The sequence below is a fragment of the Cheilinus undulatus genome, linkage group 6 (assembly GCF_018320785.1).
Source record: "Cheilinus undulatus linkage group 6, ASM1832078v1, whole genome shotgun sequence".
Lineage (NCBI taxonomy): Eukaryota > Metazoa > Chordata > Actinopteri > Labriformes > Labridae > Cheilinus > Cheilinus undulatus.
Window position 1 is genome coordinate 38,670,002 of NC_054870.1, and position 25,721 is coordinate 38,695,722.

Genomic DNA, 25,721 nt, shown 5'->3' on the forward strand with positions numbered 1-25,721 from the left:
AGATTTCCCCCTATGATGTCATGTGGGGAGTTAGCACCGCCCCCCTGAGAGGAGGATCCTCAACCTGAGCAAACTCATCTTAAAGGGGCAAAGCACACTGAAATCTCTGGAGGCTAATGCAACTACCTGTGCCAAGTACCTTACACAACCCAACTTCAGAAATACCAGAAACAACTATCATGTTTCATTTTTGGTGTTCAAGACTGGCCACCTGTTATGGAAAATATGTTCTCCATGAGAATCCACATTCATGTCTTAGTTTTCCCCCTTCTCATCGGCCATTATTTTATTTAATTTAGGAAAATAAGCTCTAAATTCTAATCATAGAACAATCTTGTAGGCTGATATCTATTCTAAAGTTTTCCTTCAAGTAGCAAGTAATTAAAAAATTGCCAAGTCAGTGATGATGAGTTAATACTCACCTTTCAGCTTCTGTTCTTTAAAAAATGTAATTAGCTCCTGCCTGTTCTTGTGCTCTCACACACTACTGTGTGTTTACTCTTCACTCTGCTGTTTTTCTATTCATAGGTAACAAAATATTACCAAGCATTAGAGACAGATGGTCTGGCATATGTTCCTCCATCCAACTGCCTTTTTGGACGCAGCAAAACTCACTCACACAGTGACACACAAACACACAAAAACAAACAGGACCTAAAGCTTGGAGACCTGCTGTTTCTCAGCATCCCAGTTAGCCCATTATAAGAATGAGAGTGACATTGTAAGGATTAACATAGTGGCATTGTTGAGCTGCAGATGGGGCCTCAGCATGTCTCTAATCACTGTGGTCTGTGCAGCCAGTAGAGGGGTCTGCTGTGTGTGCAGAGGTTTATACACTGCAGCTCCGCTTATTGACTTGGCTTCAGTTCAGGTCCCACACAGATAAGTGCCAGGTGATGACGTGAGGGCTCTGCAGGCGTGACACAGTTAGCTCTGAACCTCGTAGCTCCCAGCGAGCATGCTCCCTGTTTGTGTCTTTATAGTCCAGAGGGGGCCGGGAGCCAAGAGGTGACACGTAGCAGCGATGAGGAGGGGTGAGACTGTAAATAACAGGTGGAAAAAAAGAAAAAGGTCCACAGAGAAGAAAGAGGAGGAGATGGTTCATGAAAAGTTTTCTCCAAGAGTTTCTGTACATCCCCGCTCAGGAGAGGAAGGAGTTGTGATAGGGAGAAGACAGCGACAGCTACAGTAGTCCAATCTGAAGATGAGTGGAGACGATGGGCAGTGCGAAGACCAAGAGCCGCCACAGAGAAAGACCAGGCCATTTATGTTCTCCAGAAGACCGTGTTCCTCCAAAGTAGGCCACCTGGGCTGCAGAGAAAAAGTCAAATGAGAGGATGAGGAAAAGTCAGCCAGCATCTAGGTCTCAAAGCCAATGGAAACCTAAATCCACAATAACCTCTAACCACACAAAGTACGGTCTTTGTACTTAGCAGTTACCATCAGAAATATTAGAACTCTGTTTGTGGCACTAGTTCTAATTGTGTTGTGTTTCAACCCTTAACCACAATGCATTATTGCTGTAATCCTTTTAAATTTGATATTTTGAGAAATTTAAAAAATGATTTACAGCTCCCATTAGCTTCCGTTGTTGTTCCATGCTCTCTGGGTCGGGATATTTCATTGTTTACTTGAGAGGAATTGAGTGGAAAAATGTACTTCCAGTTCTGCCAAAAAACGTAGGTGGTCACCGTTGAGCTCTGTGGTGGTGGTAGCTGGCACTACATGCTCCATTTGCCTCCATATCAGCCAAAATAAAAATCCAAATGCAGTGGCCAGGTTTAAGCCTATAGAAGATAGTAACTACATATATTTTTAGCACACTGGTTAATACAGCAATATGTAGAAGCTCTTTAACCCAAATAATATTTTTAATGCTAAAATAGAATTATTATTGTTATCCATGAATTTTCAAATTTACTGATTTACAAAAAAACTGAAAAAATAGTAAAGCACATTAATATTTCTTGATTATTATTAATTATAGTTATTTACTTGCATTCCTGAACAGAAAAATGAGTTTTAGTGGTTGAATGTTGTGCTTGATTCATTTCTGACTTCTCAGAGAAGCCCAGTGAGCCGGCTCAAATTTGAGTGAATTCAGTTTGAAATCCCTCATTCCTGTTCAAAATGGTAAAACGTGGAGAGCTGACTGAAAATGAAAGAGTCTGCATTAAAGCATTTCATGATGCTGGATGGTCTCTGAGACAAATATGAAAGGTGGTCTAATAAATTTGTTAAGCACGGTATCTGTAGCACTTCACTCTACTCTTCCATTCCAGCAAGAATCAGGACGCCCTACCCTGAGACAGGAATGCCCAAAACAAATGGGAGTAGGGCAACAGGGTAATTTATGCTTAACTTATGAAAATAGATCGCTCTGGTTCAAATATACCACATTGCCCTTATACAGACACACGTCTGTTATGTTGGGGTGGACGTTAAAAAAATTCATCTGCCTGAGTTTGCTGTCTCAGATGGAGGACCACCACAACTCCTTCATTGCTGCTCCATCTGCCCTCCACCCACCCAACATCATATTTGTTTATAGTTTCAAACAACTCACACAATATTCTGGGTATTTTCTCAGAAAGTGTAAGTTCTTCCATTTTTTAAATGATTCAGTGTTGTGTCCATCTTCTCTGGCTTGAACTGTTGGCTACATAGACACACACATAGACATAAACATAGAGGATAAATGAGCCTTGTGTGGTATGGTCAAGGGATGTATTGGGATTAGGCCATCATGTAGAATTTAAATACTTTGTACTCAAATTTCAAGACCTGGACCCTAATTGGTCAACTACTTGACAATTATGCACATATGTGTAGGGGTTTGTGCTGCACTGTCATCCTTTTGTTCATAATTTTGAGTCCAAATGTGGCTTCACAGCTAACTCTAAGCTAAATTCTGATAAAATGGTGACTTGAACCCAGTATTGTGTTATTTCCCCATCCCTTTCACCAATGAATGGGCATTGTTAATGAATCTTTCTCAGACAGCAGGACTTCTGTTTCCCGTTCTGCTTCTGACTCAGATGGCACAAACATAAAAGCCTAAACTTCTCTGACTGTCACATGGACTGTTGCTGTGCAGATGAACCATCTAGGTCCTCTATTGGTTCTAACTGAATTATCACTCAGACTTAGACAGAAGCTTAATGAGACTGCTAACTTGGATATCATTTATGCACTTTATTCTTTGCGACCCACATCTCTAGAGGCTTTAATGGCTGAGAGACAGCGTATTCACATAAGGGAGGTAGTCATGCAGGATAGCGGGGTGCAGCGAGGGGACACGGCCAGAGGAATGTTAGCACCTTTAAGCCTTTATTCAGAAACCTGAGTAATTAAGACAGCTTAAGGCATCTTATTCTCTGGCAGTGCTTCCTTTGTTCTCCTGATCTCAGTAATCCAGCTAAGTCTACCCAGGCTCTGCCAGGACCACTCACCCACGCAGGCAGACCCATCGTCGTTGGGCTCAAAGCCCTGGTTGCACCTCCTCTTGGCGCGGCACTTATAGCTGCCATAGGTGTTGGTGCAGACGGGACGGTCAGAGGGGCACACAGAGGGGAACTGGGTACACTCATCTTCATCTGAAGCAGGGGGAGGCAGGGGGGAAGAAACACGCTATTTGTCTTGATTTTAGACAAGGACAGAAGCAGAGACGGGGCATCACATTAATATGTTTTTTGACTTACCTGTGCAGCGGCCGTTCTCATTCAGAGCAAACCCATGACCACACTGAAAGACAAAGGTGGGCTGTTAAAAAAATAAGGTTTTCACTTAGAAATTTTTATTTACCCAGTGGATTTGGAGTTATTTACATGATTATGCAGATATATTTCATCAAAGGCCAAACATGACTGATAGAGTGACAGAAAACGCTGTGCCTACTTTGAGATCAATCAAAATGTGTCCTACATATTTCCTTTGTCCCAAGATTAAGTTCCTCCATGGTTTGATATTCTGATTATTTTTATCCAATTATATTTAATTTATGAGCTCCTAAAATTGTTGAGAACTTGTGTATGGATGTTAGAAGGACATATCATTTTGTTTCTTGCACAGTTACTGTAAGTAGATTTACATTAATAGCTCAATAAGAATTTTTAACTGGATTACCACCCTTCTCCCTGTCTACATGCATGACCTTTCTAGAAAGCAAGCAGTAAACTTTGCATGTTAAATGACAGTTTTGTTCATTCTGTTCATACTCATAATTTCTCCCTCTAGCTTATAGTGATCTCTGAAGGCAGATATCAACAGGACTTCTGTTATAGTTGGTATTTATGCTTCTTGCATTACTCCAAACCGTCACTGAGATGTTTGTCCCTTTGAGAAGTAACGTGTAGTTCGATTTCAGCCAGACTGCCATTTTGACATGCATTTTAAAAGTCCAGTTTAAGATGGACTAACAATAACTCCATGGTGGCTGTGGTTCATTTTGTGCTGTATTTAAACCTACAGTACATTCAGAAAGTTATCAGACCCCCTTCACTTTTTGCAGCCTGATGCTACATAAATAAATTCCTTTTTATTCTCATTAATTTGCACTCAGTACCCCATCATGACAAAGTGAAAACACAATTTTTGCAAATGTATGAAAAATTAAAAATGGAAAAATCACATTGACATATGATTTTTGCAGAAACACTTGATTGGGCATGATTTGGAAAAGCACACGCCTCTCTATAGAATCCTCACAGCTGACAATGTATATCAGAGTAAAAACCAAGCCATGAGGTCAAAGGGACTTCCTGCAGTGCTCAGAGACAGGATTGTTGCGAGGCACAGTTCTGGGGAAGGCTATAAAAATTATCTGCTGCACTTAAAGTTCAAGCACAGTGGCCTCCCTAATTCTCAAATAGATTTACAGTTTGTAGTTTGGTTCAACCAGTACTCTTCCAAGAGCTGGTCGCTTGGTCAAATTGAGTAAATGGGAGAAGGGTTTGTAAGAGAGGGGACTAAGAACGTAATCTTAACTCTGACTGAGCTCCAGAGATCCTGTGTGGTGAGGGGACAAATTTCCAGAGCTTTATGGCAGAGAGGCTAGAAAGAAGCCTTTCCTCAGTGCAAAACACATGAACGCTTCTTTGGCTCTTATGTGAAGTTTTATGCAAACTCTGAGAGAACAACAGATTTTTTTTTGCTCTGATAGCATTGACAGCTGTGAGGCCTTCTATAGAGAGGTGTCTGGCTTTCCAAATCATGTCCAATCAATTTAACCAGGTGGACTCCAATCAAGGTGTAGAAACATCTCAGAGAAATGGGAGACACCTGAGCTAAATTTCAAGTGTTGTTGCAAAGGGTCTGAATACTTATGTCAGTGTGATATTTCAGGTCTTCATTTTATACATTTGTTGAAAAAAAATATATATATATATTAGTCTTGACAATGATGTTGCTTAACTAGACTCTTGCAACTACAGAGTCCTATACCTGTAGGAGATTCCAAATGTCCTCAATTAAATAAGGGAGTTTTAGTTGTTCGTCTTACTTCTCAGAGCAGCACTACAACAGTTCACTGTTTGATATTTCCATTAGATAGACAAACACTTTTGTCAAAGTTTCCTAAAGCCTTGTGATCATTTAAGCCCTGAGAACTTATCACTGCTATGCTGTCATACCTCTATCTCCACTGTTGGCGTGACCTCCTCCTCATCTCTTGGGTAGTGGATCTCCAGCACTGAGTTGATGTCTGACAGTTCCAGGGGTCGGGCTAATGAGCGACCATCTGGCCAGTACACCTCCACATTGGTGGCCACATCCTTACCTGGTCAGCATCACACACAGACAGGAAAAAAATGTGATTATGCAGTTAAGTATTACTGTCAGGTATCATGGGTTTTTTAATGAGCGTCATCCTTCCCTGTGTTTATTCTCTGACAGTCTCACAGTGAAACACAGAGCGGCACTCTCTTCTTCTCTCTCCATTAACTACATTAATCAGGCAGAGAGGGAGCTTCTCTCCAGAGGGCCTCTGCAGCCTTAATTAAAGTGGCATTTCTAAGGTAAACAGAGCTTGAGTTACCTTGCCAGGCAGTGATGTACTCGGCAGGTGTGCTGCCTGAGAGCCAAAGAATAATTCACCTGTTCTGAACCCACATGACACACTTTCTCAAGAAGGAGTGTGTCCAAACAGTAGCCTTTTGAAGAGTGGAGGGTGATGCTGTGGAAAATTTGCTCCTAAGGAATTTTATAAGCAACAGGGCATTAAAATTGAGTCTCTCCAGAACAGATCAGGCAGGAGGGTGAGGTAGCAGTGCTGGATGACCACCAGCTGATAGTCCCTCTGGGGGAAGGGAGAGTCAGGGAGCTGGTTCAGGCTGGCTTCCAGCAGCAGCATCTGTCCCCCATCTGTCCCCACTTTGTCCAACCCACACCACCCTGCAGACAAACTCCCATGGGTGTCTAATTAAGCTGGAGGTAGTAAAACTTTTTTATTATATTCATTCTCACTGCTACTCTCTGTATAACTTATTGTATCCATTTCTCTTTTTCTGCCCATTCCTTACACAACTGAGGTAATGGAGGTGCTTAATTACATCGTTGTTCAATGACATTATTCTTCAATTTCATGAACAAAAGGTCATTAGAACTACCACCTATAAAACTGACAGATAGTAAAAGAACAGTGGTGGCTGGGGGTCAAGCTTGACTTTGTACCTCTAAAATGTGTTCAGTTGTTCCTTGAGTCAGAGTGGCCATTTGTGCAAAGTTTAAAGTTTGACACTTCCAGCTTCTGGCAGTGCGGCACTGCTGCAACACGGACTCCTGTCCTGTGTCGTTTATCACTCTGGGACTGAGAGATTTGCTTACTCATGTGATATTAATAACCTTGTGTTAAATGTTAAACAAACTGAGGGGAAAGTGTTTGATCCAAGATGCATGGGTGACCATCAGCCCGCTCTTACATGTACCTTGGAGTTCATGTTAACTACACACTCAGCAGGGGGACTCATGTTGAGAGTCGATGTTCAAGATCGCAACAGCGGGCATATTTTTTTACATTGGCTGAGAGTCTCTGTTATTGTTTTACACTGCTGTCCTTGAAAGCACCATTTATGGCTGTTATCCCGTTATGGGATAGCAGCCTGGGATGTTCACTAATCTGTTCAGTTGAAATCACAGATAGCATGTCTCATGGAGACTGTGATGAAAATCGTGGGTTTCAAAAAGCACCCATCTCTCCAAAATCTCTCTGAGCAGTCTGTTGTAAGGCAGGCACAGAAAATCATATCTGATCTGACCCACATTCTTTACTCTGAATATCAGCTTTTACCCTCAGGATGAAGATTTACGGTCCCTCAGACCAGGCTGAACTGATGTAAACATACATTGTGTCCATGCCCACTAAATTTCCAAACAACATGATAATGCAGGGTGAGCCAAGGGGCAATGCAGTATGCCACTATGTCACTGCTGCCCGTTCATTTTTATGTACATGTGTAAAAAAGTTAGATGGAATTGCTGCTGTAATGGGATGTACAATTATGTTTTTTGTATGATCTCTATGTATTTATTGATTTTGTAGCTGTGGGACGGAGTCCAGGACGTATTTACCTACAGGGCCATTAAAGTCTAATAAAGAAAATGCCTAAAATCATATTGAAATATTACATTCACAAACAAGAAATGTAGATGAGGCCCAATAAGCTTGACCTTTGACCAACAACCTCTGAATCTTATTAATTCATTTCTGTGTCATAGTGGACATTCCTGCAAAGTTTGAAAATAAAAAGCTCAATAATTCTTGAGGTTTCATTTTTACAAACAAATTCTTGAGTCGGAGTGAACATTTCTGTAAATTGAAGAAAATCCCTAAGGCGTTCTTTTGATGTGATGTTTATCAGGCCTAGCCAAAGAATTGGTTGGGCCCCTGAAAAACCCAAAGAATGGGCCGTCCCCAGCTGTGATTTACTGATGATGTCAGTGCATGTGTGTTGGATCAGTAGCATTGTTGCATGATCCTGGCTAACAGTTACCTCATTCTGGAGCTGAAACTCCTTCAAACTATTGTTGGGTTCTGATGTTGAAATTATTTATTTATTTATTTATTTATTTATTATTTTTGACCCTTCTAACCCATATTTGCCACTTTAATCAGTTTTGGCAAATTTTTGCCACTTTCAGTCAATTTTTGCCACCTTTATTCCACTTCTGACCCAAATTTGACACTTTTTGTGCAATATTTTTTGCCTTTTTTTCTTTTTTTTTTTGCCAATTTTTTTGCCTCTTTTTACACCTATTTTTTCCACCTTTTAACTAATTTTTACCACATTTTTTGGCCAGTTTAATCCATTTTCATTTTTTGCCCATTTTTGCCACTTCCCTTTGCCCATTTTGACCAATTTTTGCTACTTTATTGCCCCTTTAAACCCAATTTCACCCATTTTCTCCCCTTTTTGTGATTTAGTTTAGTGTGCTCATTCACATTGTTAACATTACCAAAAAATGATCATTCTGTTTTGTTTACAGTGCTTAACAAATTTATTAGACCACCTGTCATATTTGTCTCAGAGACCATCCAGCATCATGAAGTGCTTTATTGCAGACTCTTTCATTTTCAGTGAGCTCTCCATGTTTTACCATTTTGAACAGGAATGAGGAATTTCAAACTGAATTCACCTTTTTATACCTAAATTTGAGCGCGCTCACTGGGCTTCTCTGAGAAGTCAGAAATGAATCAAGCATAACATTCAACCACTAAAACTCATTTTTCTGTTCAGGAATGTAAGTAAATAACTATAATTTGACATATTGATCATGAAATAATAATAAGCTTTACTACTTTTTCAGTTTTTTTGTAAATCAGTAAATTTGAAAATTTATGAATAACAATAATAATTATTATATTTTAGCATAAAAAATATCATTTTGGTTAAAGAGCTTCTACATATTGGTGTATTAACCATTGCAGAAACATAAAAAATGATTTTGGTAATTACCAATGATGTTAATTTAGGGCAGCTGTGGCATAAACCTTAATTTGGGTGGTGGTCTAATAAATTTGTTAAGCACTGTACATACAGCATGAATGAATCAAATGCATTTTTTTTTTTTTTTTTTTTGCTTTGCTAAGACTGGTTATTATTTAGGGAAAAAATAAATTTGGTTATCACAGCTTAACCTGGACTATAGACTACTTCTGGAATGTGATTTTGCTGACCAGTGTTTGAAAAAACATCCTTCAAAGTGTTATTGAGATATTGCAGTACTGTATAAACCTATGACCTGAAAACATAAAACCTCCACTCCCTGGTTGTTACCAGTCTAGGGAATTTAAAAAAAAAAAAAAAAAAAAAAGGCATTTTTTTATTTTTTATTTCTCTAACTTAATATATTTTTGGGGGTTTTTAAAGAAATTGTTATAGTAAGAAAATGATAGTAACAATCTAAGAAACAACACTCCCATTTATATTCTTTGCTCTTGCAGAGAGCATGTTTAGTGTCTTCAGTGGTTAAAAAACAACAAATAAATTTTGATATAAAATGTACCAAGGCCAAAGTGTGCTACAGGTTCCATCTCACACAGGTACCCTGAGCCTCCATCAATGATCCTTGTGTGTGGCCCGCTTTTTTTGGTATACACCACCACTTTAGCTCCTCTGGCAAAAGCACCAAACTTGGTCCTGGGAATCACTCGCAGCCAGGCGTTTGTTGTGCCCTGAGACACAAACAGATCATGAGAGAAGGTTTGGTTAAGATTACACTTCACTGTCAAATAGTTGTGAGGACTTTAGGAAGTCTTACCAGATTGACTTTATAGATAGAGAGAGGCTGTGCTGCACTTTCACCATGAGACACCAGCAGCTCTAGACGGCCGTCACCATCGAAATCTGTGGCTACAGCTCCTGCAGATCCATCACAGTAATGATGCAAGTAAACACTGCAGGAAACAGCCTTCATAATGCGTATTATCACCATGCAGGGAAACATGGACAGATATTTAACTAATTATGTGAAACATAAGAGCACATGAGGGATTCAGAAAGATAGTGGAGCTCCAGTGCCATCTAATGGTAAGATATAGGAACTGCAGATTGTGGTCACAGATACTCACCGGTTCCTCGTCCATCAGGCTCTGATGCTTCTCCAACATTCAGCTCTTCTATCTGAGGGTCTCCGTGCTCTCTCCTGCTCACCCTGCAAAGCAGCATCACAGCAGTTACCACAAACTTTAACACCATGACCACTTAAATTAGAGAAGGGATGAACTCAAGTTCTTCAACTCAAACCTTCTGCTTTTTAAAGAGAATGGCAGCCATTATTTCTCTACTTGATATGCAGCACCTGTATGAACTAGTTACTCTACAGACTATGATTTTGATTTTTTGATTATGATAAATTAACATGTATCAATTTAGTTCAATTTAAGTGCAATTCTGTGATATATAATGTGCCATTCACTCACTGGCTACTTTATTAGATGCAGCTGTTTAACTGCTCAATAATGCAAATATTTAATCAACCAATCACATGGCGGCAACCAATGCATTTAGGCAGGAAGATGTATTTAATATGATCTGCTGAAGTTCAACCCAGGCATCAGAAAGGGAGAAAAAGGCGATTAAAATAACTCAGTTACTTGGTTGTACTGGCAGTTTTCTATGTAATTTATGGCAAATTCTGACTCAAACATTCAAATGTCACATCAGAAATCGAGTCTGTTTAGACTTTATTGTCCAATTTAGGTGAGCCTGTGTGAATTGTAGCCACTATTTCCTGTTTTTAGCTGACAGTAGGGGCACCCAGCATGATCCTAGCCAATGTTTTATTTTATTCAGTTTTATTTATTTAAATGTGTTTAACCAGGGAAGCCTCACTGAGGTCAAGAACCTCATTTGTAAAAGTGTCTTGGCCAAGACAGGCAGCAGTACAAACATAGATCAACCAATCCTGAGTCACAGAACAGAAAGCCATCCGTCAAAACATCAACAACCTGATGCATCTTCTTCCAATGTCTTGAATCTATTTTTTTACGTTTTAAAGAGACCAGCTCCTGCAACAAAGGAAAGTCAGATTCCAGGGTGCAAGAGCAGCAAAAGTAAATCTTGTGACTGAGTCACAGAGTGAAGACTAGCTTCCAGCACTTTTCACATGAATGGAATCACACTAGTATGAGGGAGTACGATCAAGTATAGCCTTGTAAACAAGGCTATGCCAATGATTTGTCTGTGTGTGGTCAATGTACCAACTCCATCAAACATAATACAACGATGACTTAAGATTGGCAGTGAACCTCGGTGCTCCAAGGTTTGCAGTATCTAAAGATCTAAGGCATTGGGAAGATGCATGCATACATAAAACATCACCGTAATCAATCAGAGGCGTAAAAGTCTATATGCTTCAAGCATTGACAGGTGTTCTTCTCCCCAGCTCAGTTGTAATGTGTGGTAAATTGAGTTACTGTTTCCTTTCTAATAGCTCTGACCCCTTATCATCCTCCTCTGACTCCTGCTTAACAAAGCATTTTGGCCTAGAGAACTGCTCACTGGATATTTTCTCTTTTTCAAACCATTTTTGTAAATCCTAGAGTTGGATGTGCATGAAAACCCTTTCAGATCAAAGTTGCCATATCGCAGTATTTCAACATGTCTCTTTTGCGAGGTGTTACTTAAAGAAATATAAAGATCGTTAGAAGATAACACACATTATATAATACCAGACCTTAAGTGGCAGTGTCTTTTTACTGCACATCCTTGTTACTTTAAATTCATACTTTGATTTGGAAGTGCATTAATGTGCTGATTCTGTCGTCAAAACCCCTCTGCTCAGCTAAATATTGATTAGCTGTATTGAATTAATTACCTAAAGCACAATAGTTTGAGCTTGTCTCTTCAGTGCCAGAGAGCAGATTAAAATGAGCTGATTCATCTTCATACTAGACAATGGTGGAGCCATGAGCTGTGGAGCAGTGACCCCTGTCAGCCCTTCATCGTGTGCAGGAAGACAAATTCTTCCTCCAGTGACCTGGCGCTGAGACATATTCTGATGCAGGAAATCTCTGGAGCTTACACTGATTATTGATATTCAGGATGAATTGACCCACCAGCTTGTGGCAATATTCATCATGACTTCTGCATCCTGTTCAGGAAAATACGCCAAATCTGATCTTTTTATTCAGCCAGGACGGGTTTATTCTACTAGTAAGTCCTAACAATTGAAACGTATCATATTTAGCATTTTGAGAGCAGACTTCATTAATATTATCAGGAGAGGAAGCCAAAGCATCAGCCAAAAAAGCAACCTAAAAGTGTCTTAATGAAAGATTCATCCATGTGTGGAGGTGGAGGCGGGATGCCAGACTAGATAAGTATCCTGGCTGAGGATTTAAAATTCTTCTCAGCTTCAGAATATTAAATCAAGACACAGAAGCAGTCTATTAAGCTCATCAACAGATTGCTACTTAGCATAACACTTGAGTGTATCTATGCGAGTGTGTATGTCTGTTCCTTTGTGAGTACCTAAAGAGCCTGTTGGCAGAGGGACCTCTGTAGGCGATGTTATTGAAAAAGACCTCCAGCTCGTTGTCATTGTCAAAGTCTGCTGTGATAACGGTGCGAACAGGGGATGGCATGGAAAACTTCTGGGATGCTATGTCCTTAGAGGAAAAAACATACAGAGAAACATCAGAAATGCACACATGCATAAGTGTAAAGTCATGAGGGATTTACTTAAGGCAACCTTTTTACCTGAAACCCATTTATTTGTAATGGACCCACACAAAAAAGTGGAACATTACGATCAAAATTTACACACATTTCAATTGTTTTTATTGGTAAAATCCCTAAAAGAGTGGGCAGACATGCACTTGTTCTTACCAAATCTTTGTTTCTTTGGCACAACCCCACAAATACCTTAAAGCTACGGTATAATACAACTAAAGCACTGTGCTTTTGATGCTACTGAATGTTGAAATTTTATGCAAGGCCCAACTAGGGACAAGAGATGGAAATCAGCAACAGTTATGAACTTTCATTTAAGCACCACTCATCTCTCAGACCAAAACAAACCACACAACTCCCACACCCCTCCCTCAGTGTTCCAACCAATCCGATGTTCACAGATATCCGTTGAAAGTCTGTTGGTTTTCCTTCAGCTGTACTCTTGAAACAAAAACACTGCCATTTGTGCCTTGACAAACAGCAGCCCCAAAAAGGCGAGGCCATGTTGCTTCCCCATTATAGTGGTCTTACAATTGGAGAAGGGCAGATTTACATGACATTAAAACACGTATGAAACATGTTTGTACCTCTAATCAAACATTAACTTAAGGAAGCATTGTAGTGTGAACACTGAGCTGAGGACAGCAAACCCGGATGAGGTTTGGTTTCATTCATTTGTGGAAAGTTATTTCTCAACAAAATATTAAAGTAGCATATATTTGATATCTGCAGAGATGGAAAAAGTACAGGATTATTGTATCCAAGTAAAAGTACAGCTCCTCTGGTTAAATTTTACTTAATACTGGTCTATAAATCTACTCAAGTAAAAGTAAAATGTATTTACTTTAAAGTTTACTTTGAGTACTATGAAGATACTGCAGAGCTGTACGGTAAAATGTAATCTTTGCTTATTTGCAGGAACAACAAGAGAATCGTTATCCAACCACAGGCAAGACACACCTCTATAATAAAATAAAATAAAATACACAACAGTATTAACAGTGTTAATTTCACTCTAATTGACTTAAATTTAACACTTTAGTGTCAATGTTGGCTCACACTACATGCAGTTAAACTGCACTTTGAAAGTGTTAAATATTTTGTTATTTGACCACGTAAAGTCACAGGCTTGAACTCGAACACGCTGGATAACTTCACTCATGGTGCAAAAGTTTCTCACATTAAAAACAACAACAAAGGAACCACAGCAGAATCACTGTACAACAGGAAACATCCAAATCCATATAAACACTATCTAAACACTCTGCCCAAAGGCATGATGGGGAGCTCCACCCACCCCCTTCAGATTTGAAATTGCAGTGAGTGGATCTTAGATTATTTGACTCTTTACAGAGTTGAGCTAACACTGGTGGATCAACACTGTCAGATAACTCTAACACTGGAGACCGTTTCACTCAGAATGGAGTTAAAATGTACTCTGAAATATTCAACCCTGAGATATCAGCACTCCATTTTTTGCTGTGTAGAATGGCTGTTTTGAAATGTGATCTGAAATCATTCTCTTGTTATGTGCTACTGTGTAGTCAACAGAGCTGGAAAAAATAAATGACTATTGTACTCAAGTAAAAGTACAGTTACTGTGGTTAAAATGTCTTTAAGTAGAAGTAAAAATACTGATTTCAAAATGTACACAAAAAGTACAAGTACAAAAAAACTACTCAACTGAAGTAATTTGAGTGTATGTTATTAGTTACCCCTGCAAATCTGCTATATAGTTTTTCAAAAGTCAAATCAGATGCCTTTGAAATATTATGAAGGAATGAAGGGGAGGTAGAGCATCAGCCCAGTCAGACCACCTCACCCTGACTCTGCTTCCCCCATCCTCTCATTAAGTTCTCTTCACACTTTTCTGTCTTTCTACTTGCTCCTGTTTTCCCTTTGCAGTCTTGTGAAATGTCAGCACTGGGAATAGTTGTCTTTTTGTGGTGGTATGAGTCTTGGTAAGGGAGAATCAGCATTGTTGCTGCCTGGAGCCTGGGTCTGTTGAAAGTGGCAGCACTGTTTGGGCTGCGATGGCCATGTGCTAGGGTAGGTTGGGTAAATAATATCTCTGTGTTGGCATGGTGGATGGTGAGAGCTAGCATGAAAGGAGGCAGCTGGGATGCTGGAGGTCACTGTTCAGCTTTCAGGAGGTGTCATGGGACTAACAGAACGAAACTTCAGTGAAGGGGGGGTTCCCACTTGGCAACCCTGGTGAAGTGTTGGCTTCTTGCTGCCTATCGGTCTGCACAGTTAACTTGTGGGGCTTAATTGGGTTTAGGGTCTCTTCAATGAGTGCTTATCCATTTAAAAGGGCACACTTGGTGAAACATAACCTGAAGCAAGCATTGTACTGTAAGTGTGAACACAGAACTGAAAACCACAAACCCAGAGGGAATTTGGCCCCCGTCTCTTTTGGAAAGTAATTTTTCAGTGATATTTTAAGTTTTACACACTTATATATTTGATTTTTTTATTCCAACATTTGAGTGTTCAACTTGTTTTACCCTGGCTTAATTAAGATCTGTTTATTTAGAGTCACTGATTCACCTAACAAGCATGCAGCACGAGAATATGCAAACTCCACACAGAAAGGTCCTGTCCACTAGGATTCAATTTTGTAATAATCTAATATCTAATAATAATAATAATCTAATAATCTTTTGTTACTCCGTAGTCATAAAAACACAGAAAATATCCTTTTTGCTGATGATAATGTATTCTACCTTTCTATTAATATGAACTTTGTCTTTAGTGTGACAAAAGGGTTGACACAAAAGTTTTATTTTGTCTTGTCTGATTGTCTGCTCTCCTAAATTTTAAGGTGGTTACTGTCTTGCTGAAAAGGATATATTGCTGGGTGCTGATTTATCTCAGTTGGAAGAGCAGGCACCTTGTGTACAAAGGCTACAGAGCCCATCACACTGCCTCCGGGTTCATCTGCTGATCTTGATGCTATTTGGAGCATGCCGTTTCCAACTCTCTCTCCCCTCATTTCCCATAAATTAAAGGCAAAAGCCCCTCAAAAAAGAAAAAATGTACAAATTTTTGCAGAAAATCTTAAAGGTCAGCTTATTTGCCAAAAGACCCTTACAACCCCTCCATAAGAACTCTTCCTAGACTGCTGTAAATCAGGAGATGATGTTGAAACAACAGAAAAGACTATTTTTACTGGAACCAGTTATAACAGCTGACATGCTGTATGTGTTCAGGCCAACATGTTGACAGGTGGAGCAAACTGAGCCCATGTCTTTAGAGACTCTTCCTTAGCTTGAAGGTCACGAGAGCAATTCCCTCAACATACAGCATGAATAATCAGCGTCCAGTCCTTGAGTTAGACACTGATCTGTCATCACTTCCTATAAGTCACGTCGGCTCAGAGTTTCCTCTAAAGCCTACAGATAAGAGCAGAGACCTTTTTACATCCTCTGGCATCAGAAAAGAAGACTGCAGCTTTGCAGGCCAAAAAAAGGGCTTCTCAGCAGAGGAGTTTTTGCACGAGAAAGTAACGGATATCTCCCCGCTTCAGTGACACGGTGATAAGTCGGGAAGAGTTATAGAGCGGCCCTTCACTCCCTCCAGTATTTACTCCCTGTTTTAATTATAAGGCTCATAAAGCCGCGGGGGAGGGGGAGGGGGGGGACGCACAGTGACCTTCTGCTGCTCAGGTGAAGGAGAGTAGATGGCCATTTGAGGCCACGAGAGAGGGAGGGATGGATCTGAATTTACTGTAGTACAAGGCAGGAGAGGAGAGAGGCCATAAGGAAAATGAAAGGGACTCTCACCAAACAGGGGGGCAGAGCCTTCTCCATAACTGCCCCAGAGGAACTTACTGAAAACTTATTTAAAACTTCACTCACCCATTAAATCATTATTCAGGATTTACCCATTTAAACAAGTTTAATGTGTGATTTTTTACATCAGCAATACTGTTATTAAAAAATAATGGATATGCAGGGAAAGTTCAATCACACATTAAAGAAGGTCAATTCAAAACTTCTTTTGACTTTTTATGACGAGGAATTATTTTTCATTGTCAGTAACTATCAGATCAGGACAATAATAAGCTGGAAGTATTGAAAGAAGGAAAAAAACATTTAAAAAGTACTTTAAAATGAGAGTAAACACCTCAACTTTCCATCTCTAAAAAAAGAGATTATTTTAATATTAAAAAAGTATTGACATTAGCATTAGTACTTTGTTCAAAATTAATATTGTTCTTCTGAAATACTATGGTTATTCCAAAAGTGTTAACTGATGGGTTGTGTAGGCACTGCAAGTAGCCCACATTTTTTCATAAATAGTCCTAAATACATTTTTAAAAAATTAAAATTCCTGTGAGGAAATTTTAGCTGCTTGTGAAAAAGATGGAAATTAATTTTGATGTCTGTTAATGTACTACAGAACAAACACGACCACCAGCAATAAGAGCCACAAAGTTGTTCTTAAATATGCACTACAATGGCTGTTTGTTAGGTGTCAGATGGTGAAGATTTTCTCCTTAAAGACTCTAAATAAGTGATGTGACTAAAGAAAGAAGGAAACACAACTTCCATATGTTGAAGACAGCCTAACTAAGGGAGGGGTCCCCACAGGACAGGCTGGGAAACTAGCACCCAACTCTATGGCCATCTGAGCAGACATCATCACTAATTAACCAAAAGGCCCTTTCTCCTCCTGTCTAGGTCAGCGCTGCTGTCAAATGTGTACAGTCGGCTTTGTGCTGGAATGGTCTGACTCACTATCATATGAGTTGTGCTGCAACTGGTCTGCCTGCTGAAGGTGTCTTTAAATCGATGCTTCACTTGTTTTATGTCCAGGATAGTAAAACAAAGCCTGAACAGTGCCATGAGATTGCAGGAATCGTGCACAAAATATTTCATTCTCTGCAGTCTGACATTCATTACGCAGAAAAATGCTTCATGAATTAATAGTAGACCTGTATGTCACACAGCAGAGGTTTGCATGGACGAGTAGAGGGCAAACTGGTCAAAAACAGAGTTAAATGAGCAACAGTTTGGATCATTGGTGCACAAACTCCCACTTAATTTACTGATCTTGATTGAGAAACAGGATCTTAAATAATATTCTATAATACTACGTACTAAAAAGCTGCTTGCTGATGTTAAAATAAAAAGGCTGGTAAAAAAAAAGTCAGTGACTGGTAGATGTTTGAATCCACCAGCTAAAGTGGCAGGTAGATGAAAATATTAATTTCCAGCCCTGCTATAGGAGCTCTAAAATGCCCTGTTTGAAACTTTTTCTTGCTTGACAGTTTGTAACATATCTGTGGGTTCTAATCAGCATTACATTCCTGTATACGTTTTTTGTTTATGAAGTAAATATATTGTGTAAATACTTTATCTTAGCTTTGAGTGTTGATCTGAGTTTTGTGATTATAGAAACATTTTTAAGATATAAATTCAGAGGGCACTGATGGCCTAGAGGTTAGGTAGCACCCAAGGTGTCTGAGTTCAAGTCCGTCCTAAGGCTCTTTCACCATGTCATTCATGGTCCTGTTTCCTGCTGTATTCACTGTCCTTTTTCTCAAATAAAGTAACAAAGTCCCAAATGTTTCCTCAATGTTTTATTTCAAACTTTTATTAATGTAAATCAAGAGCAAAAGACTTTGAATAAATTAAAAAAAAAAACTTATTTTGTCATTACGCAACACTGAAACCTTGGGTCAAAGATTACAGAAACTTTAAAATCAGCTCTTTAGTCACATTTTTAGATAAAAAGTACCTTTAGCAAAGAGAGAGAGCACTGTGTAAACTGCATAAATATAATGGCCGCTTTTTATTGCTGAGGCATTGCAGATTAATTTCTGTGATTTAGAAAGTGTGTAATGTGTAATAAATGGGATGTGTAATAAATACTAAAGAATCCATATGCACTTCAGCTATCACTGAATGAGTCAAAGTGGTGTGAGAGTATGGCAGTTATTTAGGCCAGTGCTTTTTTTCCTAAGGCACGCCTTTGATAGAGCCAAAATCTCAATGCACATTCATATCAATGCAACATAGCCTTTAAACATGTTATTTGTTGCTGTAGTGATAATGTGTGTTTGCAAATTTCCATGGCACACTCACTTGTTTAAAGCACACCTGTGCAATAGAGGGGCATCAGGCTGCAGGCTGCAGCTCTCAGACACCCCATCTTGTAGACCACTACTGTGAGATGCCACATCTATAAGGATCAAAATACATGACAAAACTTTAAAAATAAAATTTTGTTTAAGCTTTTGGTTAGTGTTTACCAAAGCCGAGTTAACAGTCTGCTTACAGGACAACACTGTAAGGCAGCTAATGAGCTAATGTAGCAAAGGCTAACAAAGCTGTGTTAGCTTCATAAGCTATGCAAGTAACAAAGCTGAAGACTATACACCTTTTACAGTTATGCAAATCTCATTTACTCATATTTTACTCACATCAAATAGCTACGTAGCTAATATAGCTAAAGCTAATGAAGCAACGTTAGTTACAGTAGCTTATGCTACATTTTCTAAAGCTAACTCAGCTCTAAAGCTACTTAGCTTCAATAACTATGTAGCTAACTTAGCTCTGTTAGCATTTGCTATGTTTGCTAAAGCTCACATTACTAATGCTAAAGTTAATGTAGTTAAATTGAATTTTGTAACATTAAGTATGTAGCTAGCATAGCTACATTAGCTGTAGCTAAAGCTAACAAAGCTAAAGTGAGCCAGTGTTCATGTAACTACCTCTGAAATGAGTCTATGCATAATTTCATCCCAGATTAGGCCTCTGATCTTTTTGTCTGTTATTCAATTGTAGCTTAATTCTTCTTTATTTGCAATGTAGTATTTCATGAATGTAATTGCCAGACATTGGGAATGAACAAAGCTGTCTTTTAAAAGAAAAACTTTTAAAGTGTAAAACACATTGTGCTGGCAAAGTACATAATTTCTGTCCTGACAGATGCAGGGTCCCACAGTAGTGGTCTGCAAGATGGGAGACCTGAGATCTGCCGTCTGCAGCCAGACCACCCTCAACCAGTGTGCCTTGGCAAATGGTTTGAGAACCCCTAATGTAGACCTCTATTCACCATGTTAAATATAGTTTACTCTGAAAGTAAAAAACATTGTTTCCATAAAATAATAATTCTACGTAATAACTCTGATATATGCAGACTTGTGGTTTGTTTAATACAAATGCTCATACTGTGATAAGAATAAAATTGTAAATTATTGTGCAGCCTGATTGTTTAGCACTTCTTTTGCTTGACATGATATCAAAACAGGTATCAAAGTTGTTTAATTTTTACTAGTAAGATGTTCAAGTTTAAATACTGGAATAATGAAGAGCTAAATACTGAGCACCTAACAGCAGACCCCCTGGCTAGGACCTTTTCTATCGCTTTAAATATGAATTAGGTATTTGTGTGCTTGGTGTGTGTGTGCCTGTTAAACCTATTGCAAGGGAAACCTCAGCAATAGATTTTAATTAAAGCACAAACGGGCCTAATCGGCACTTTCCACCATCCAGGCAGGCTGCTGTTTCAGCCCAATTTAATTAGCGGTTTAGTGGAGTGATACAACAGCTTCATTATGCATGCCAAAGGTCAACACGGCAAGTAGGAGTGTCAGCGTGTGGGGGAAAGGGGTCTTAAACGTGTTGTTGTGGGCTTGTGATTTAACAATCTTGGTTTAAAAAAACATCAGCTTGCTAATTCAATTTGTTTTCTGTGGGTTTGTGTGTGTTTGTGCTTTACTATGAGTGTGTGTGTCAGGCTGATGGAACTGTCTCTGGGCCAAGCATCACACATTAACCCCTTATTTGACCCCTATAAAGATGTCTCCTGTGACGTTTATCTCTTTGGTAAAAAATGCACCTGCAGGTGCTGAGAGATAGATCACTGAGCACCAAACCTCTACAGATTTACACGCTGTGTGGCCCGTCTCTGTCTCTCCTGCTCCTCTCTGTACTTTACAAACACAAGCACATGAAGCTGGTCTCATAGGAGTCGTCTATAGTGCTCGATCCTGTAAATCACTGCACGTCCGTCTTTAAATCCCACTTGATCCTAAAGCTGGCCGGCACTGAGTGGCGCTAATTCACTCGCCATTCATTAGCATAGATAGCTGTGTGATTCACAGAGTTAATGAGTGGGATCTGCTGTCTTTGTGCTGCTTGTTCATTAAACATTGATTCTACCGAGAGAAGAGAAGAGAAACAACTTCGCTCTAAAGATGTCTTTTATCATTTGCGATGCCTGAACTGATGGTCTAATCAGAGACTGTAGATAATCGATAAGTAGTAATTACTCATGGATATCCACAGACAGACTTCTGATCTGTATTTAATGGGGATATTTACTACTATAGAATGAATCCAAACTAAAACCAATAACAGCAGTCTTATATAGAGTAACTCAAAAATAAGACTTATTTTGTGAACCTTTATTTTGTCAATCTAATTTTTTCTCTTGTTCAAATACTGCTGACAGTTTGTCCTAATGGTAACTGTATTTGTATTTTATTTTTCACTTAGCATAATTATGAAGACATATTATTTGTTACTGTGCCTTTAAGGTTACTAGTAAGATTGTTGTAGTGATATTGGTTAGAAGTGAAGTGATGAATCAGTTATCAATGTTAAGCCTGTGTGTGTGGTTGTGTGGTGGAAACAGACATTAAAATGTTCATGAAAGCCACAGCAGAAGTTGTTCCCTTGCTCTCGCTTTACTAACACCCCTTAAGGTATACTTAGTTCAGTCTCTTCTGCCAAGAGAACCCCAGGTCCATCCATCCATCTAACCATTATCTACACTGTTATCTAGTTACGGTCGTGGGGGGCTGGAGCCAGTCCCAGCTGTCATTGAGCAAGAGGTGTAGTACAGCTAAGACTGGTCTCCAGTCACACGGTGTTGACATGTAAAGAAAAATAATCTGGCACACTCACACTCATAATTTAGAGTCACCAATTAACCTGACAGGCATGATTTCTTAGACTGTAGGATGAAGTAGGAGTTCCCATAGACAGACCCAGCCACTGAAAAAACCCAGAGACTGGGTGTCAAACAATTATTGGGTTCTAAAATTATTTATTTGTGCCACTTATGAACCTTTATCACCACTTTTAAACCCATTTTTGACAATTCTTTTTGCCACTTTTAACCTATTTATGCTGCTTTTCCCCCATTTCCCCACTTCTTTTTTTTTTTTACTTCTCACCAATTTTGCCACATTTCTGCTAGATGTAACCACTTTTTACTCATTTTCCACTTCTTTTTGCCACTCTAAACTATTTTTTCCACTTTTAGCCCATTCCTACCACTTTTCTGTGCCTCTTAACCCCTTTTTGCCCCTTCTTTTAGCCATCTGACACATTTATCCACTTTCAGTCCATTTTTGCTACTTCTTTTTGCCACTTCTTTTTGCCCATTTTGACCAATTATTATAGTTGTTTTTTTTATATTTTTTAGTTGTTTTAGTTGTTCTGCAGCAACTGGCCATGTGTGCACATGTGTACAAGTAAGAAGAGTCTGACTTTCCTCAAAAGGTCACTCTTTTGCTCTTCACCCACTGCTTCCCTCACTGTCCTCCAAAGTGTTATTGCCCATATCCCCAGTCATTTTATTTCGTGTGTGGCAGAGCTGTAACATCATTTATACCCCTTGTTCTGATCTATTACAGGCACATGCTGTCAATGCTTTGGTGTAGTGGTATGCTTTTCAGCTGTAGAACCAGCACCTTAGGTACAAACAGCCAGGCCTGGGTTTGCTTTAACAAGGGAGGGATAGGCAGGGCTTTATATGTGTGCAGTGTTGCCACTGCTGTTTATCACATACCTCCTGTATTCCTAGAATACAAGATGCTTGTTTTTAAGGTTTTTAATCAGATTTATGCTTAATCTAAGGTGACCAGATGTGGCCAGGATGCCTTTTGATGAGCTGTGAAGTGCTAACGCGTAACTCATAAACTAAGCAAATTTAAAGGCAAAGTTTTCATGGGTGTAACCCACGTACTCAGCTCTGCTGCTCATCCCACAAATACATGTTCCTTACAAATGTGGCACCATTTAAAAGGGAAATAAAAAGGCTTTCCAATGGTATAAGACGTATTGCCAATAAGCATTGTTACAACAAAGAAATAATCTACCAAACACAAATTTCCTTACTTTGTGTGCTGAGTTTAGTTGATTGCATTTACACATACAACGATTTTGACTTGGAGTTTGTACAGAACATGAAGAATGTAAGAGTTGAATGTAGAAATAGAAAGTTAGAGAAGGGTAGTTCTCCTGCTGTTGGAAAACTTCAATAAAATAAACAGTAAAATATTTAAAGCAAAATAATACTTAATATGGGTTTGTATGAATATAGAGTTGTAAAGTTGCTTAATCTCCATGAAACTCCTTAGCACTGACCTTGAACTTCTGTTTGCGACTGTTCATCTGCATGTACAGGCGATGAGGTCCATTCCAGTTTCCATAGACAATGTCCGTCTTCCCATCACGGTTGAAATCTGCCAGAGCGACTCCTCTGCCGTGCTGCATGGGGTCCTCCAGACCTACAGGTATCCAACAGACTCTTTATTATCATTGAAGCCGTCTCTTGTGTTTTGTTTCCACAGTATGATTTTGACTGTTCCTTTACCTGCCTGCTGTGCCACGTCAGTGAAAGTTCCATCTCCATTGTTCTTGAACAGGAAGTTGGGTCCGTACTCGTTGTCGCAGAACACATCAGACGAGGTCTGACTGACGATGGGCCCCACAACGACGCCACGCCCTCCTGCACAAAGAGAAAGATGCTCAGTGGTAAGAGAGAGTAAAGCGCTTTAAAAGAGGATGAACAGACAGTTCAAGGAAGAAGAAATAATGTGAAAGAAGTGAAAAAACAAAGAAGAGTGAGGGAGAGAGACCAGCTCCATAACAAAAATGAACAGCGAGAGATTATTACAGTCTTTCCAGACCATTTCCTCGATGCAGGGCAGGTCTTTTTGCTGACACAGACACCGACTCTGATGGGCTGCACACAAACAAAGACACACAGGCACACCTAGGAACAACAAATAAAAAACACATGCAGAGAATCTTTTGCATTAAACAAAAACCAACACTAATTTTCTCCTCATGAAAAGATCTTTGCTGCTTTTCAATTTACTCTCAATATCACTGCAGGATTTTCCAGTGACATTCTATAAAGTGAAGTGTCTCGGTGAAGTGTCTCATCTGAGACCGGCAGAGTCTAATTACAGAGCGGAGAGAGGGCTGTGATTGCCCTTCGAGTATGCGGAGTCAGTGCTGTGAGTCAGGACTCGCTGCTGATTTACTGGGCCGCTCCATCAGCCCAGACAAATATCACTCGCCCCCCTATGGCCATAAACCGCTAATGTCTCCCCAGAGATATGTAACCATTAGATATACAACTTCACCCACTGTCCCTCTGCTCTGATTGACAGCACTTTGATGACAAAGCCGACCGCCGTACATCATCCACAGCATTGTGAACAGGCCCCACTCCTTCTGCCCCCTCCTCACGGTGACTTAGATGACATCCTCTATGCAAAAAGGTCCACCGATGATGAAGATTGATTTCGCTACACTCAATCACAAAGTCATATCTCATTTCCAGAACTTAGTTGGACACCAGTGTCAAGGACATTCCAGTGGTTACAATAAAGTCTTACACAGACAGCTTTGGTTTTTATCAGGATCGTCTCTGATATCACAGAAACAGATCATAGTGAAATCGTTCACTTTGGCATTTATTGCTCTCCTCCTCTAAACCACAGCAGATATCCATCACAGGGTTAAGTGCATGTTGATGCAAGCTAGGGAAGTCTTGTGATGAATTTCAGTGCTATTTTTATAGTAAACAAATCTATTTCAAGGTCTCCCATTCAGTTTCATGAGTGTTTTAAGGCAGCTTTTGTCAACGTAATTCCTAGCTCAGTTTGAAATCTTTATTTTCCCACAGGAGCAAGAGCTTTTACAGGAGGGCAGCCTAAAAATACATGGCAAGAATTCAAAACGTGAATGAAACTATTGGCAGTGTGTTAGTTGGTAATAAAATATCTTTCAAAATGGCCACATTAAAAACTTACATATGGTTAAAAAGACATTTTAATTGAAGCTGAGTGGTAGTTTAATGTTTACATGTGAATGAAATTTAACATAGAATCAATGGAAACTTAAAAATAGCTGCTGTGATGAACTTTCGTTATGTGTCAGCTTTAGCATAGATATATACTGATAGTGAATGTAAGGGCTGAAACAGATAAACACTACAACAGTTTAGTTGACGTCTAACTTCAGTCCAAATTTCTTTTCTTACATCTCTGTATCTGTAATAATATGGGCAAAAGTATTTGGCTACCTGGCCATTACACCAACAGGGACAGTATTGACATTGTATTCAAACACATGTACTTTAATATGGAGTTAGTCCCCCTTTTGCAGCTATAACAGCCTTCACTCTTCTTGTAAGGCTTTCCACAAGATTTTATGTGTTTTTATGAGAATCTGTGCACATTCATTCTGTAGAGTTCAGACACTGATGTTGGAGAAGAAGGCCTGGCTTGCTGTCTCCCAAAGGTGCTTGATGGGGTTGAGGTCAGGGCTCTGGGCCAGTCAAGTTCTTCAACACCAAACTCATCAAACCATGTTTTTATAGTCCTTGCTTTGTGCACTGAGGTACAGTCATGTTGGAATAGAAAATGACCTTCCCCAGACCACAAAGTTGGAAGTATAGTATTGTCCAAAATGTCTTGGTATGCTGAAGACTGCCCTTCACTGGAGATAAGGGGCCTAGCCCAAACCCTGAATAACAGCCCTTTATCCCTCCTCCAGCAAACTTCACAATTGGCCCAATACAGTCAGGCAGGTAAGGTTCTGCCGGCATCCGCCAAACCCAGACTCAACTATCATACTGCCAATTAGAGAAGCATGATTTGTCACTCCACAGAACACGTTTCCAGTGTCAGTGGGCTTTACAGCACTCTGCCTGACACTTGGCATTGGACTTGGTGATGTGAGGCCTGCATGCAGCTGCTCGGCCATGGAAACCCACTACATGAAGCTCCCGCTG

The 25,721-nt window shown here is 39.6% G+C and overlaps 1 protein-coding gene across 1 annotated transcript in view; it reads right to left on the reverse strand.

Annotated features, from left to right (window-relative positions):
• Positions 1–447: 447 nt before the first annotated feature.
• crtac1b (cartilage acidic protein 1b) overlaps positions 448–25,721 on the reverse strand; it is a 44,739-nt gene continuing 19,465 nt past the window's right edge. Inside the window, exons 6-15 of the mRNA XM_041789718.1 lie at positions 23,289–23,423; positions 23,060–23,202; positions 12,471–12,607; positions 10,067–10,149; positions 9,757–9,857; positions 9,502–9,670; positions 5,631–5,776; positions 3,702–3,744; positions 3,453–3,596; positions 448–1,311 (exon numbers count right to left, since the gene is read on the reverse strand). Coding sequence (XP_041645652.1) covers positions 1,184–1,311; positions 3,453–3,596; positions 3,702–3,744; positions 5,631–5,776; positions 9,502–9,670; positions 9,757–9,857; positions 10,067–10,149; positions 12,471–12,607; positions 23,060–23,202; positions 23,289–23,423 — 1,229 coding nt within the window. The 3' untranslated portion in view covers positions 448–1,183. The remainder of the gene's footprint in view (positions 1,312–3,452; positions 3,597–3,701; positions 3,745–5,630; positions 5,777–9,501; positions 9,671–9,756; positions 9,858–10,066; positions 10,150–12,470; positions 12,608–23,059; positions 23,203–23,288; positions 23,424–25,721) is intronic.